The sequence below is a fragment of the Lodderomyces elongisporus genome, chromosome 3, assembly GCF_030384665.1.
Source record: "Lodderomyces elongisporus chromosome 3, complete sequence".
NCBI classification, from domain to species: domain Eukaryota; kingdom Fungi; phylum Ascomycota; class Pichiomycetes; order Serinales; family Debaryomycetaceae; genus Lodderomyces; species Lodderomyces elongisporus.
In genome coordinates, this window is record NC_083675.1 from 841966 (window position 1) to 858338 (window position 16373).

The 16373-nt window shown below is 39.0% G+C and overlaps 5 protein-coding genes across 5 annotated transcripts; 4 read left to right on the forward strand and 1 right to left on the reverse strand. All coding sequences in view use genetic code 12, as the record gives it.

Annotated features, from left to right (window-relative positions):
• Positions 1 to 128: 128 nt before the first annotated feature.
• On the reverse strand, positions 129 to 2717 carry PVL30_002636 (uncharacterized protein; the record flags this gene model as incomplete). Its single annotated transcript, XM_001525165.1, has 1 exon — positions 129 to 2717. One exon carries the CDS (start codon positions 2715 to 2717, stop codon positions 129 to 131), a length of 2589 nt encoding a protein of 862 aa, XP_001525215.2.
• Positions 2718 to 4665: 1948 nt separating this feature from the next.
• PVL30_002637 (uncharacterized protein) lies at positions 4666 to 5050 on the forward strand (the record flags this gene model as incomplete). The annotated part of the gene is made up of 2 exons (XM_061119403.1): positions 4666 to 4699; positions 4833 to 5050. The coding sequence occupies 2 exons, from the start codon at positions 4666 to 4668 to the stop codon at positions 5048 to 5050; spliced, it is 252 nt and encodes an 83-aa protein (XP_060975386.1).
• A 1227-nt stretch (positions 5051 to 6277) lies between these two features.
• PVL30_002638 (uncharacterized protein) lies at positions 6278 to 6919 on the forward strand (the record flags this gene model as incomplete). Its single annotated transcript, XM_061119404.1, has 2 exons — positions 6278 to 6349; positions 6575 to 6919. 2 exons carry the CDS (start codon positions 6278 to 6280, stop codon positions 6917 to 6919), a joined length of 417 nt encoding a protein of 138 aa, XP_060975387.1.
• Positions 6920 to 7893: 974 nt separating this feature from the next.
• Positions 7894 to 8904, forward strand: hrf1 (Protein transport protein yif1; the record flags this gene model as incomplete). The annotated part of the gene is made up of 1 exon (XM_001525166.2): positions 7894 to 8904. One exon carries the CDS (start codon positions 7894 to 7896, stop codon positions 8902 to 8904), a length of 1011 nt encoding a protein of 336 aa, XP_001525216.2.
• Positions 8905 to 9631: 727 nt separating this feature from the next.
• Positions 9632 to 16273, forward strand: POL2 (DNA polymerase epsilon catalytic subunit; the record flags this gene model as incomplete). Its single annotated transcript, XM_001525169.2, has 1 exon — positions 9632 to 16273. One exon carries the CDS (start codon positions 9632 to 9634, stop codon positions 16271 to 16273), a length of 6642 nt encoding a protein of 2213 aa, XP_001525219.2.
• Positions 16274 to 16373: the final 100 nt, after the last annotated feature.

Sequence of the window (16373 nt, forward strand, 5' to 3'; positions counted from 1 at the left end):
AATTAACAAGGGGAAAAGAACAAACAAAAAAAAGAAAAAAAAAGAAAAAGAAAAAAAAAAGAATGGTAACTTACAATGTTCAATAATGTTTCCAGGAGTTCTCACTTTCTATTTAATAAATATATAGTCTATGTTTGGATGTTTTTGCTTACAGTAACTTTTACATAATTCTGCCCATGCTCAGTGGGACTAGTACTCCTTTGCAATTTCTTCTTTCTCTCCCAAAACTGTTCTGCCTCGTAAACGGCATTCAATGCCTTACCCATCGTGTCATGATCAGTCATTAAATTGACATGTGCTGAAGTGCTAGCAAATTTACCAACAATTTCACCGGTTCCTGTACTCTTGTCATAAAACGTAAAACCTTTACGTTCGGGCATCAACCACTTTTGGTGGATAACACCATCTCCGTGCCCATAAAAAAACTCATAATAGTTACCGTTCTTAATATCCTCACGCAGTCGCACTAAGGAACCACGTACAGAGGGGATGGTGTTACCATAAACTATAGCCATCGGCGGATACTCGGCAGCAAGGGCAGGGTTGTATTCCAATGATTCAACGTATTTCTTTGTTGCACTCAAAGTCTCAGATAAGTAGCGGTATGCATCTTGGAACGTGAATGAATAATGCTCGTTTTCCGGAACGGCAATAGCAGCAGAATTGGAATTGCGGTTGGATGATTTGTTGTCTTTAGTGTCTTTATTGTTACTATTGTTACTATTACCGTTGTTGAAAATTGACTTAGAGCCTGGATTGGGTGATGATGGAGCAGTAGCTTTTTTCTTTAATGAAGTGGAGCGATACATCTTGGAAATTGTTGAGCCAATCAGGTTGATGCTGGGGAATGATAATGTAGATGGAGATTGCAGTGGAGCGGAATTGGGAGGCAACAGTGTGGCAGTGGTAGTGGCAGCTGCGGAGCTAGTGGATGATGACACGGTTCTTGGTTGTTGACTAAGTGAACTTTGGCTGCGGCTGATTGAGCTGAGCGATGATGATGCAGATGACAGAGCAACTGCTTCAGCTGCAATTTTTCTCTTCTTAGCAACCAATGGGTTTAAGTTGTACTCGACCCAATTATCGGGGTTAAAGTAATCAATCTTGTAATTCTCCTTTGTATCTTTGTTGTAAAACGCTTCTCCACTCATAGGTAGGAATATGAAGCTCGATCTCATCATGAAATTGGATTCATAAGTTAAGATCTTATCGGATAAGATGACAGAGTCGCCAAATCTTATAGGTCCAAGAATGTTCAAACATTCACTTGGCGAGCCCACGTAAACAATGGATCTAAATAATTTTGGGTTGCGTTGCAAAGTTCCATGTGCCATAAGACCACCCATGGAGTGTGCAATGACAAGTGTGGGTTTCCCTGTTTCGTCATGTATTTTTTGCAAAAATTCCTCAAGCTTTTTTGAGACATAATCACCACCGAGTCTCCAGTCGTAGCCAAATTCCTTGATGTTTACATTTGGATTAGCATCTAATCTGTTTATAAGTTTTTTGCATATATCGATAGGTCCAACATTTTTCAAGACTCCATCAGGATATAATTTCCTTTCGGCGTATATTTCGTCTTCTTTGTTGGGACCTAAAAGGAGATCAATTTTGCGCAAGTGGAAGCCAGCCTTGATCGGAATCCATACTCTTTTCTTGGTCTTTGTATCTCTCAAAATAGAGCCTCTATATCCTCCCATAATGACAATGTTACCATCTATTCGTTCATAAATTGACTCATAATCTTGCAACTCTTTCTTCTTGTGCGGTAAGATTTCATTTACATTAGCGGAGATAGTGTGCTTGATTGCTCTAAACCTTCCTGCATCGGTACCTTTGAAATCTCTAAAATAGTTTTCTTCATCTTGTGTGCTAATTGTCTGTTGTCTTTCCAATTTGAGCTCTACATCCTTACGCAAATTTTTCAACTTCTCATCCTCGTTTCCTCCAACAAAGGGCATATCTATTTTGAGATTTTGCAATTGCCGTGTGAGATTGTGTTTGATAGATTCGAGTCCACCAAATGGCAACGCGAATGAGAAGACCTTTTGTGATTGGTTATATTTCTTCATATTGTATGATTTAAAAGTGTCATCGCCTACTTTATGTGGTTGTTCTTCTGTAGGTAAATTCGGATCAGAAATAGGGTGCAGCAGCAGCAGCAGCGACGCTTGTTTTCCTGGTCCTACTTTTGCTTTAGCGTCAGTGTCAGTGTCAGTGTCAGCTTTTTGTTTCTGTTCTTCTTCCTCTTCCTCTTCCTCTTCCTCTTCCAATTCGACATCATTATGCAACTCAGAGATGGATTCTCCTCCAACTATGGACTCAGCATCGGTTCTGCTGAGTCTTCTCCCTAAATGCGGGTGACGCTCTTGTGTTTCTAAGACCGGTGTAAACTCTCTAACGAGGTTATCTTCGTCTATATGGTCATTCTCATGGTCATCTTCGAGATCGTCCTCAAAACTTTCTCCATCATTTCTGTCCCTTTTGAGTTTATGGTCATTGGCAGGGGCACTTTCATCAACTGGCTGAAACTCGTCAAGTTTGTCGCTGCTCTCTCCACTATCTTCATCGCTTTCGTGCAGGATCTCGTCATCATCCAAGTATATATAGTTGTCGTGAACTTCTAGTTGTGGATCAATAGTGTGTTGCGGCAGCAAAAGCACGCGCTCTTCGTCTGAAGACAGTTCCTTTACAAAATTTTGAGCGCTTGTCGACATTGCATATTAAGTATGTAGTCCAAGACTTTGCTGTAATTCAATCAAAGTTATAGTCCTTATTGCTCTCCTTTTAGTTTTTAAATCAAAAAATCAGTTGGGTCCTATTTCTTTTGGAGTATTCTCTCTCTCTTTTTTTAATCTTTATTTAATTACTTTCTTATCTTGTTTATCAAATAACTTTATGAAAATGGCTGAATGTGCAGATAAACAAAAGGGAAGGGAAATGTTGATGTAAATATATAAATATATTTGTATATGTTAAAGTATGATGGAAAAGGAAAAAAAAAAAAAGAAAAAAAAAGAAGGGAAGACAATGAAGGTTCTGTTGTGAGGTTAGGATGAAGACAAAGGTGGGGGAATATAGTTGGGTTTGTAGCTGGGTTTGTAGTTGATTTTCTGTTTATGTTTTACTTTTGCTGATCACTGTCGGGGGGGGGGGGAGTTACCTTTCAAAAAAATGAAAAGTCGAGAGTTAAAGCTAAAAGCTAAAGTTAACAACAACATCAACAATACCTTCTTCTTCATCATCATCAACAACATCATCATCACCTTTTTTACTATCATCCAAATTTAGATGCGGATTCTAGCAAATGCCATCCGAAATAGTCGCTGCTGCATTTTATGTCACTTTTGATTATTAAAATTTTTTCTTTGCATTTCTATTTTTATTTTTTTATTTTCAGATTCAATCTCAGACCGAATAGCCGACATTTTAAACGAAGGAGGAAGAAAAGGAAGGGGTAGGGGAGGGGATAAGAGAGAGGAGAAAAGAACGAAGCAATAGGGTCAAACGAATATTTTAAACCAAAGCAAAGAAATAATATCAGTTTTACATTGATGCTTACTCATTCAAATCCTTTAATCTTGAAGGATTTCTTCTCTACATTGCAGAGACCGCAGCTACGATAAAATAAAAAAGGTCTAACGGCTGAGTCTCGGTAAAAAAAAAAGAATACAGATTAAGGAACAGATACACCTATTAGAACATTCTTGGCAATTGTCACACGATAAGCCTAAACCGTAGGTTTGGTTTAATTTGGTTTAGCTAGGTTTAGCTAGGTTCTGTATGGTTTTTGTATGACTCTCCTAGGTGATGGTTAGTAGAAGAAGAAGAATAAGAAGAAGAAGAAAGAAGATTAAACATAAAGTTATGCAAAGCGAGGGGAAGAGAAAAAAGCGCGGGTCTGAAAAATAATACACACAGTCAACAATACGCATAGAAAACCAACAACCGGAAGGAACTTTCGGCTATAAACCAAGTTGAGAGACAAACAACAACAAGTAGTACATTGTGTATAACGATTAATACACGTCAAAGATAACGTGACCATTGTAGAAATTTTTCAGCCACGAGTAATACAGTTTCTTTTTCATCCTTTCCCCTCTTCACTTACCCCCTCTCCCCCCCACCACACACAGACATATACGGCACAACCTCTTTTTTATTTTGTTTTTTATTGTTTCTGTAGAGAAGTAGCTAGAAAGAACCAATTCGCGGCTATTATTGTCATTCATTGAAGACTGAAGACTATCTGCTACTTTCTTTCCATCAAGGACATAAATCCTTATTAGTTTACACACACACACACTGTCACATGCATGAGACGTGCCACGTGCCTACTGAATATTATACCCTTATCTCGCACAGCCTTGTCGGCCATACGGATTAGCGATAATAATCAGGGCCGTTTAGAATTACCCCTATTCTATATATATCCGACATCGGATATATATGAGGGATTATTAAGTAAGAGGTCCATTGACGACGAATATAAATAGTCCTCGATGTAGACCTAGAATATAGATATTTATATAGTTTTTATAAACCGATCAAAACCATATCTATTGATTCCACCCTAATCGACGCTACTCTAACCTAACATGGAGGTCTTCCCTCTTTAACATAATAGGCGAACAAGTCGAATAGCGCAGACGTAACATTGGACCAATGTCAGTTCTCGCTACACTCACAAGCTATGTTTGTATGTCTTCCGCACAAGCAACAAGCGCCCCCCCGGACATTCGCAATCCCTTCCGGCCTTGGTTTCACCCTTAAATGGGCCCAATGCAACATCGGATTGACACGTTCGTTATACCGGATTTGGTATCAGGCAGCAGCCTATACCCTCCACACCTCGATGTTGCAGTCGCAAGAACATGAATACGATGAAGTCTACTCAACTATAGTGGTCACTGCGGAAACACGACCATTGTGTAAACTTTCTATTCAATACTTGTTAACGACTAGCATCCAGGATACAATGCAGGGAATTTCCTTTGCTATCTCGACACCCCCTTGGATTACTCGGGCTATGTCGAATGACAAGAGATAGATCAGATTTCTTTCTCAATAATATCCCGTCATGAACTCGTGGGCGCTCGCTGCAATTCTATTCGCAGCCCACCATCGCAGTCATCACGATGTTTAAATTCGTTGATGCCATCTTATTATGGCTCACGCAATTATTACTTTTTTTTTTCTTTTTTTTCCTTTTTTTTTTAAAAAAAAAAAAAAAAAAGGGGCCTCAACCAGAGCGATTGGCATCTCAGTTGATGGTCTTAGCGATACTTTACGTATCTTAAACCAGGATCATATACCACAATTAGGTCATCGCGCTGCTACACTAACAGACTTACTCACCGAGCACAAACGGTTTGTTTGGTCTACTCGCTGTCAACGCGCCTTTGACGATCTTACACGCAGTATTAGATGCTAGAACCCTGCAGGTAGTTGATCCCAATAAATCAATAGGTATCTTCTCAAACGCGTCACAAGTGGCTATGGCTGCCATTCTTATGCAGCCCGATTGCTCTAACGCAAACACTTAGCGCCCGCGGGAATACCGCTCCCAAAAAATTCTCCTTATCGGAATCTAATTGGGATGTACATTTCAAAGAATTTGCCGCGGTAAAAATGGCTTTCACAAAATTTCGGTTCTTCGCTGAAGGCGCACGATTTATCCATTTTGTTGACCTACTACCGACCATACAAATCTTTCAGGCCTATGGTACCACCAATTACGTGGCTGACCATATGCGCCGCAATTCTCAAATTTTCTTTTCAGTCTCGCGCACCTATCTTCCTAGTTGGCGCAGTATACGGGGTTGAGGTCCCGCAAGAATGGTTTGAAGATCTTCACCTAGTGTACCTTGACGATCCAGCATTTCCGACAGTATTTAAACTGATCCCCCACCTGGATCATACCCAAACTGATATTCCGACTATAAGTTAGACCCCGAGACATATATTCACAGCTTTGTTTGGATGTGTTCCGCCCTTTCCACAAGCTTTCCGAAAATTTGCAATCCTTTCAGGCCTTGGTTTCACCCTTAAATGGGCCCAAGGCAACATCGGATTTACACGTTCGTATTACCGGACTGGTATCAGGCATCAGCCTATACCTTTCACACCTCGATGAAGCAGTCGCGAAATCATGAATACGATGAAGTCTATACAACTATAGTGGTCACTGCGGAAACACGACCATTGTGTAAGCTTTCGATTCAATACCTGTTAGCGACTACCATCAAGGACTTTATAAAGGGAATTACCCTTATTTATGTCGGCACCTCCCCTTGATTACTCGGGTAGTACCGTCGACCACGAGCGTGGTCAAAACCCTTCGACTGTGGTATTCTTTTTACAACCCCAGTTTTGAAGAGGCATTAAGACGCCCCTGATTCGGATCTTCCACAAAAATTGAGACCGAAATTCACCGGCCCATTCATTATCACCTAGATAAACCGGACAATGGATTCAACTACACTCTAATTTTGTTCCTGTCCTACAAGGTGATATAAATTTTCACACAAGCCAATTAAGGCTTAAAAAGTCGATTTTCTCTGACACCTTTCAGGCTCCTATTCCAGAAGAAGGATTTGAGAAATACCGAGATGGCACCCAACTTGTCGAAATTGTCACTATCGTCAGTCACCGTCGTTATCGTCGCGGCTATCGCCTTACAGTCCGCTTTAAGCCAACAGACGACGAACCTACCGGCGAACTCAGTGAATTAACGGCATCATCGTTACAGCGCACGGCACCTGAACTTCTTGCCGAATATGCCAGGGTCCATACTGTACCTACACTCTTACCTTCGTCACAACGAACCTGGGGGGGATGTCACATGCATGAGACGTGCCACGTGCCTACTGAATATTATACCCTTATCTCGCACAGCCTTGTCGGCCATACGGATTAGCGATAATAATCAGGGCCGTTTAGAATTACCCCTATTCTATATATATCCGACATCGGATATATATGAGGGATTATTAAGTAAGAGGTCCATTGACGACGAATATAAATAGTCCTCGATGTAGACCTAGAATATAGATATTTATATAGTTTTTATAAACCGATCAAAACCATATCTATTGATTCCACCCTAATCGACGCTACTCTAACCTAACACACACTCCCTTTCTTTATGAAAACTCTTCATCTCACATTAAAAAAAATGGAAATCTACAGTAAGCTCATATTGAATATAAACTAAACGTAACAAGTAAATCGTTACGGTAAGTAGAAAAGAAGAAGATTGACTCTTGTATTTGTTATACGAGGAAGTTTTTTTCACATTTTACATTTCACATTTTACATTTTACATTTTTCATTTTGAATCTTTCACTTTTAACCTTTCAATTTTTCATTTCTTCTTCTTCTTCTTCTTCTTCTTCTTCTTCTTCTTCTTCTTCTTTCTTTTTCCTCTAGTTGCTCAAGATATATAGTGTAATTGAGGTTATTACAAGAATATATCTGGCCAAAATCAGAAAAAAGAAAAGAAAATGGATTCGGCATTATACGGATAGGCTCTTAAAAACAGGGTCGTCAGTGATTGTCGCGAAAAGTTTAAAACAGACACCTGCAAAAAACGACAATTGCCAGCACTACCAAAAAAGCAAAAGCAGCAAAAGCAGCAAAAGCGAAAGCAAAAAAAAAAAAAAAACCAAATGAAGAAACGGAAACAACTTGGTCAGGAGCATTTGCGATCACACTGACAGCAAAATAATCAGTCCAAAAATTAAAATTTGCCCACACAAGCAATTCAAAACTAACAAGTGACAAAAAACATAGTGCTTAATACTAGATTCGAAATTAGAAACAAGCTCTGTTCCCGTTTTATTGTATCTTCCACAATATATACAGCTACCTTTTTTTTTTTTTACAATAGCCATGTCGAATCCTTACGGATATGCTGCTGATAGTTATCAGGCACAACAAGCACATCTTCACCACCCACAGCCACAACAACCAATTCCTATACAAACAAATCAGCCTCAGTCATATATTCTGCAACCGCAACATGGACACCAGTATCAACCTCAAGGACAAGGACAAGGACATGGACAGGGACATGGACAAGGACAGGGACAGGGACAAGGACAAGGTTTACTGCAACAACACAACCAGGGGCAAAAGGGTCAATTTAGCTTTTTAAATGATCCAGCAGCGGCTTTGGCCTCACAATTTGCAAGGACCGGGTTTGACCAATCAAATCAATACATCCAAGACAATTTCAATTTCGGATCCTTTTCAGGTGATATCAAGTACTATTTCCAAGTGAGCAACTCGTATGTCTTGCGCAAGATCTTGCTCATATTGTTTCCCTACAGGCACAAGGACTGGAATAGGATCAGCACAAAGGAAACAGGCATTAACCAGTTTCTTCCCCCATCGCATGATGTCAATGCACCAGACTTGTACATCCCAGTAATGTCCTTTGTCACGTATATCTTGCTCTGGGCAGTATTCCAAGGCTTGAAAGGAGACTTTCACCCACAAGTTTTTGGCTATTTGGCCTCACAAACATTGGCCTTTTTCATCTTGGACATTGTTGTATTCAAGACTGGATTATACTTGCTCAATTGCTCACAAAGCAAGATATATGACATTATCAGTTTTGCTGGATACAAGTACATTGTGATCATTATGCTCTTGTGCTTGAAGCAATCGATGGGCGCATATTTGGGCTATTTGTATTACTTTGTTGTCCTATTATTAATTGCAAATTTGTCGATATTCTTGATGAGGTCATTGAGGTTTATCATATTGCCTCAATACCTGAATGGCGCCGCAGGTGTTGGCAACTCAGTGACTAGCAAACAGAGGAAGATCAGAATACAGTTTTTGTTCATATACTCTGTTGTAGTTCAGGGCATCATCATTTTATACATGAGCAAGTAGAGAGAAGAGAAATTAAAAATTTGAGATGTTCCTAGTAATTAGAGAGTTTCGAAAGAAACAAAGAAACGAACCATGGATTATTATTATTATTATTTTTTTTTTGGGCATCGATTAGTCTTTCAAACGTAGCAAGCTGAATGTTGGTTAATTGTTTATCGCAAATAGAAGTATTGAGCAAAAAATGAAGAATACAAAATAAACTATAAAAGCTATAAAAACAACTACTACAAAAACAAAAACAACTAAAACAACAAAAACAACAAAAACAATTTCACTCTTGCGTGATACATAGTTCTGCAGATACCTCTTCTAGGAAATACTTTGAGTATGTACAACTTAGATCACCAGTACTTTGTAAGTATTATCGGGGATCAACACCATATGTTACATTGCAGTATTAGTAGTAATAGCAACCAGTGACAGGTGTAACAGTAGTGGTAGTAATGTCTGTTGCATTTTTCTTTTCTCTCTCTCTCGCTCTCTTTTGCAAAAATTCCAAAAGAAAAAGAATTGTTTGTCAAGTGACACAAACACGTCTTGCAAATAAATCTTTTCCAAAATGAGGTTCCTCATTGCATAAAGAGCGATCGAGACAAAGTAGTTTCCTACAGCTGGGCAACAGTAACGACAAAGGAAGCAAATAACGATATCAACATCAGAAAACTATCTCTTGCTCTCAACAGTTACCCACATTATTCACATCTTCCAAATTCAAACCAGTTTTTAGATGCCATCGAGACCAGGATTCAAGGGCTCCAGTTCAGCGAGATACGTGAAAAATGAAACCCGTAGTGGTGGTAGATACAAGACAACAGAATATAGAGCCAGACCACAAGGCGCACTGGCATCATCTGCTACTCCAGTTGATCCATATGTTGCCAATAACCCTATGCTCAATGAATCCATACAGAAAAAAGAACTCGTGTCACGAATAGACCAGATTGACTCCCTTATGGGATTTGAACGATTTGAACACGGTGAAAACGATGGGAATAAGCCTAGAAAAGGTTGGTTGATCAATTTGCATGCAACAACCATACCTAGTGATAATTACTTAACTGGTTATTCTGGTGTGGATTACTATTTCCTTGATGAAGAAGGAGGAAGTTTTAAAGCAACATTGCAGTATGACCCATATTTCTTTGTCGATATACTTAGTGCCGATTACGCATCAGAGATTGAAGAGTGGATGAGAAGGTTTTTGGAAACTTGTAAAGTGAAAAGCTTTGATAGAGTAGTGAAGGAAGATTTGTCCTTACCAAACCATTTGGTTGGACTCAAAAAGAGTTTAATCAAGTTGACATTCCACAATATACAAGACCTCTTAATGGCAAGACGATTGTTGACCCCGATAATCAAAGAAAATCAGATGAACAAAGAGTCGAGAGATATGTTCAACTTCAATATGGACATCGATGCTTCTGACCCACTGAAACTTTTGAGCGATATAAAGGAATACGACGTGCCATACCATGTTCGAGTGGCTATTGACAAACAAATCAGAGTTGGAAAATGGTATAATGTATTTGCCAAACATGGCAAAGTTGAATTTGTTGAAGATAAAGAACTCATTGCATTTGCTGACCCGGTAGTGTTGGCATTCGATATAGAAACAACAAAGGCACCTCTCAAATTCCCCGATGCCAAAATTGACCAAGTCATGATGATTTCATATATGATTGATGGTGAAGGTTTTCTCATTACCAACAGAGAGATTATTTCTGAAGACATTGCAGACTTTGAGTATACTCCAAAGCCAGAGTACCCCGGTCTTTTCACTATATTTAACGAACCAGACGAGAAACACGTGTTGCTCCGGTTCTTTGAACATATAAGAGACGTTAGACCTACAGTGATTGCTACATTTAATGGTGATTTCTTTGATTGGCCATTTGTTGAAAATAGATCTAGATTCCATGATATTGATATGTTTGATGAAATTGGATTTGCCAAGGATAACGAAGGCGAATACAAGTCCAAATACTGTGTGCACATGGATTGTTTCAGATGGGTCAAGAGGGATTCCTATTTGCCGCAAGGTTCACAAGGTTTGAAAGCAGTCACTACGGCAAAGTTGGGATATAACCCAACGGAATTGGACCCAGAGTTGATGACACCTTATGCATATGAAAAACCACAATTGTTGGCAGAGTACTCGGTTTCCGATGCAGTGGCAACTTACTACTTATACTACAAATACGTGCATCCTTTCATTTTTTCTCTTTGTACAATCATTCCGTTGAATCCAGATGAGGTTTTGCGGAAAGGTACAGGTACATTATGTGAAATGTTGCTCTCCGTGCAGGCATACGAGGGAAATATATTACTTCCCAACAAACATTCTGATCCTATAGAGAGGTTTTATGATGGCCATTTGTTGGAATCGGAGACTTATGTTGGTGGACACGTGGAATCATTGGAAGCTGGCGTGTTTCGAAGTGATATCCCAACTCACTTTAAAATAGACCCCAATGCAATTGATGAATTATTAGGGAACTTGCACAAGTCGATCAAATTTTGCATTGAGGTGGAAAACAACAAGAAGATGGAAGAGGTGGAAAACTTTGACGAGGTTTATTCACAAATCGAGGCCGCATTGACAGAATTGAAACAAAACCCAGCGAGAAACGAGAAACCGCTTATTTACCATGTAGATGTGGCATCAATGTATCCGAATATAATGACGTCGAATAGACTTCAGCCGGATTCGATGAAGTCTGAGGAAGATTGTGCAGCATGCGATTTTAATCGACCAGGCAAAAATTGTGATAGACGATTACCTTGGTCATGGAGAGGTGAATATTACCCAGCAGAAATGAACGAGTATAATATGATCAAACGAACTTTACAAAATGAAGAATTTCCACCGCAAAAACCATGGTTACCTCCAAGAACCTTTGATGAACTTTCTTATGCCGAGCAGGCCTCAGCTATCAAAAAGAGAATCAGTGATTATTCAAGGAAAGTGTACCACAGAGTCAAACAAAGTAAAGTTGTTACTCGTGAAGCCATAATTTGTCAAAGAGAAAACCCATTTTATGTTGATACTGTTAGAAGCTTTAGAGATAGAAGATATGAATTTAAAGGTTTGGCAAAAGTGTGGAAGGGGAAAGCCAACAAGATCAGCAAGAGCAATACCATTGCCAGAGACGAGGCCAACAAGATGGTTGTCTTGTATGACTCGTTGCAACTTGCCCATAAAGTCATTTTGAATTCATTTTATGGTTATGTTATGAGAAAGGGTTCGAGATGGTACTCGATGGAAATGGCCGGAATCACATGTCTTACTGGTGCTACTATTATTCAAATGGCAAGGAAATTGGTTGAAAGGATTGGTAGACCATTGGAGTTGGATACCGATGGTATTTGGTGTATCTTACCCCAAAGTTTCCCAGAGAATTTCAGTCTCAAATGTAAAGATGGCAAGAAAATTTTGCTTGAGTACCCCTGTTCAATGTTGAATTATTTAGTTCACAAGGATTTCACAAATGATCAATATCAAACATTGGTTGATCCTGAAACGTTTAAATACGAAACAAGGTCAGATAATTCAATCTTTTTTGAAGTTGATGGACCATACAAAGCTATGATCTTGCCCACATCAAAAGAGGAAGGTAAAGGGTTGAAGAAAAGGTATGCTGTGTTCAATGACGATGGTTCTCTTGCCGAGTTGAAAGGATTTGAGTTGAAAAGAAGAGGTGAGTTGCAGTTGATTAAGAACTTTCAATCAGACATTTTCAAGTTATTTTTGGAAGGCGATAGTTTGGAAACTTGTTACCAAGCAGTTGCTTCTGTTGCAAATAACTGGTTAGATGTCTTGGACACAAAGGGAGGTATGCTTGAAGATGAAGACTTGATTGAGCTTATTTGTGAGAATAGAAGTATGTCGAAAAGTTTGGCAGAATATGGTGATCAAAAATCAACTTCGATTACAACTGCCAAAAGGTTGGGTGAATTTTTGGGGGAGGAGATGGTCAAGGATGCAGGATTAGCGACAAAGTACATTATTAGTGCCAAGCCTATAGGTGCTCCAGTTACTGAAAGGGCTATTCCTGTTTCAATTTTTTCATCGGAGAAAAAAGAAATCTTTATGAAAAAATGGATGAAGGACCCGTCAATGACCAAGTTCAGTCCCAAAGATGTAATTGATTGGGACTACTATTATGAGAGATTAGCTTCTGTTGTACAAAAAATCATCACCATTCCTGCTGCATTGCAAAATGTGAAAAACCCAGTGCCAAGAGTTCCTCATCCGGATTGGTTGAAAAAGAGAATAGATAACCAGGGCAGCTCGAAACAACAGAGTTCAATTGCCAAATTCTTTAACGCTGGCACAAAGGACGAAAGTAAGGTGAGGGATATTGAAGATTTTGGTGGTCTTGATACTGAATCCATAAGGACAAACTTGGACAACTTGAGAAAAAAGAGAAAAGCAAGAAATGCGAGCCTGGTTCAAGAGATGGAAGAGAGGGAAGAGAGAAATCAAGCTCTTTTGAATGGCTCTTGTCCATCTATCGCTGATGATTATACTGGTTTTTTGCAATACCAAAAGGCCAAGTGGTCTCTACAGGCTTCGGGAAGAGAACGGAAAAGGAAATTATTTGGCTCACAAGCACAAAGTTCTCAAAGGTCAACTGTTGGTGGCATGTTTAAAAAGCAAGCAGAAAATGTTGCCGGCACAGATTGGGAAATTTTGGAATACAAGGAAGATCCAATGAAACCGGGTGATTTGAAAGTTTATGTTTCTGCAGCAGAGAAAATTCATACGTTTACTTTTCATGTCCCAAAAAAAGTTTTTGCTTCATTCAAGACACCGCTTTCATCTAGGCAAAGTATACCTGGTTGTATTATTGAAAAATCCACCGCCATTTTGCCCAACGGACACGATGGTAGCAATTTGTACAAATTGACAATGCCACAATCCGAATACCAAGATCAGATTTCTAATGTAGAAAGTTTATTGCAAAGCTCAAATACTTTGGGGATCTACGAAGGAGAAGTATCTCCCATCCAGAGAGCTGTGTTGGAATTGGGTCATACGGTAAAGTTTGATGATACTAAAGTTGGTGCACTTGGAAGAGGATTGAAGAATGGTTTTGATACCAAGGATTTGATCAAGGTACATGGTGATAATTATTTGAAAAGATTCGACATGGATATTGTGTATCTCCTACACATTGTTACCAATAGTTATGAGTACTTTACTCTTTTCAAGTCTTGGGAAAATCACTGTATAATGTTTGTGTTGAAACCATCTGCAAATGCACAAGAGTTGCCGAATAGTTTTCATAAAATTTATCAAGAACTATATGCTGGTAAAAGTGAGAAACTAAAAAAATCACAAAGAATAATTGAGTACCCACCAAAGATTACATTTGAAGCATTGTACTATCACGATAAGCTTAAACTTTTCAAGAAGTTGAATCAAGCAATTGGAAAATTGCATGAGAGTAGAAGTGCTAAGGCTTTATTTGCGATCCAGTCTCCGTATGCTGATAGAGTTTTGAACGGATTGAGTTCGACATTTGATTTCCCCACAGTAAAGATGGCAGTGAATGAACTCTCGCTTCCAGCAGTGGGCTGGCAAGTATTGATTTCGAAAAGAGTGATTAATCATTATTTTGTTCTTGGCTCATGGTTGCAAAACTTGATTGCACTTTCTAGATACGGTGGAGTTCCTTTGTGTAATTTGCAAATTGAGAATATGAGTTATTTAATCGATGTCGAATATGCGAGAAGGCTTATAGAAAATAACATTGTTTTATGGTGGTCTCCAAACCCCTTACCAGATCATGGAGGTTTTGAAAATGACAAGCCCATAAATTCCGAGAGTTTAAAATTTCCCGTTATCAATAATCCAGAAGTGTACGAGACTGCATGCCTCGAAGTGGAGATTGGAACCCTCACCATCAACACCATTTTAACCAGTTCGATTATTAATGAGGCCGAGGGGACAGATTTGGCTGATGACTCTGTTCAGTATGACAACAATAATGGCGCTGGCTCTTTTGCTGTGGATTCTTTTTCAACACCAGCATTGTTGATCTTGAGAGCGATGGTTAAGGATTGGTGGGATGATGCATTAAGTAACAACCAGAGTGCTGATTCTGTGATGAATGCTTTAATTCCTTGGGTGCAAAAGAAGGACTCATATTTGTACGATCCGGCATTGCATTACCATGTGCACAATCTAAGTTCAAAAGCTTTGTTGCAATTGGTTAATGAGTTTAAAAAAATGGGTTCTCAAGTAATATTTGCAAATAGAACGAAATTGCTTCTTCAAACGTCCAAGATTTCCGTGGAGAACTCCTACGCTTATGGCCAGTATATAATCAAAGCTGCTAGATCGAAACCACTTTTCAATTTTCTTGATTTGCGGATTGTCAAATACTGGGACTTGCTTATATGGATGGATGAGTTTAACTATGGTGGACGTTGCTGCCCAGAGATTATTAGCGCAGACGAGCAAAACCTTACAGTTGAGAATAAGTGGCTCTTGAAAAAGTATTTGCCAGTTGTTTTCCAAGATGAGTTTGAGGATTGGATTATAATCTTTTTAAATGCATTATTGCAGTATAAACAGAAAACATTGATGGGTACACAATCTGGGGGAACACCAAGAATTACTCAAATTGCTCATATTCTCAATGGTCAAAAGAAACTCCAAAACAAAGAACTTGAGCATGAAGAAGTCGATCTCACCAATGGCGTTGCCGAGGAGTTTAGAAAACCATTGCTTGTGAGAATGGAAAAGTTGTATCGCCGCCAAATTGACGCGATTCTCAATCCTGAATTTAAAAAGGAGTATGAGTTTCCAAAACTTCCTGGCTCACATATATCATTGCGGAATCCTGCGCTCGAGCTCGTTAAATTTATTTGCGCTGTACTTTCGCTATCGAAAAAGAGAAATATCGAGATAAGAGTGTTGAGGAAGGAATTGCTCCAGATATTCGATATCAAGGAATTTAGTGCTCAAGCAAACTTTATAAATCCAGCCACATCATTGGTTATACCTCATGTTATTTGTGATTATTGTAACCAAGTACGTGATATCGATATATGTCGTGAAGAAGAGGGCGGCGTGTGGAATTGCACTTTTTGCCACAAGCCATTCAACAAGGTTGGTTTGGAAGAAGAGATTATTGCACAGTTTACGCACTTGTTTGTTGAGTATTATGGTCAAGATTTAAAATGTGAAAAGTGCTCAACTATAAGAAAGAACAATTTGGATTTGTTTTGCAAGTGTTCAGGGAACTGGGTTGAGACTATCAATGTTGCAGATGTCGATAAGCAAGTGCATATTTACAATAATGTTGCAAATTTTTACAACTTGCAACTTTTGAAAGGATGGATAGAGGAATGTTTATAGAATACTGCGTGAAGAGTAGATGACTTTTTAATAAAGATTTGAAATAAAAATTTGAAATGAAAAAAGGGGAAACAAAAAAAAAGGAAGGAAGGAAAGGTTG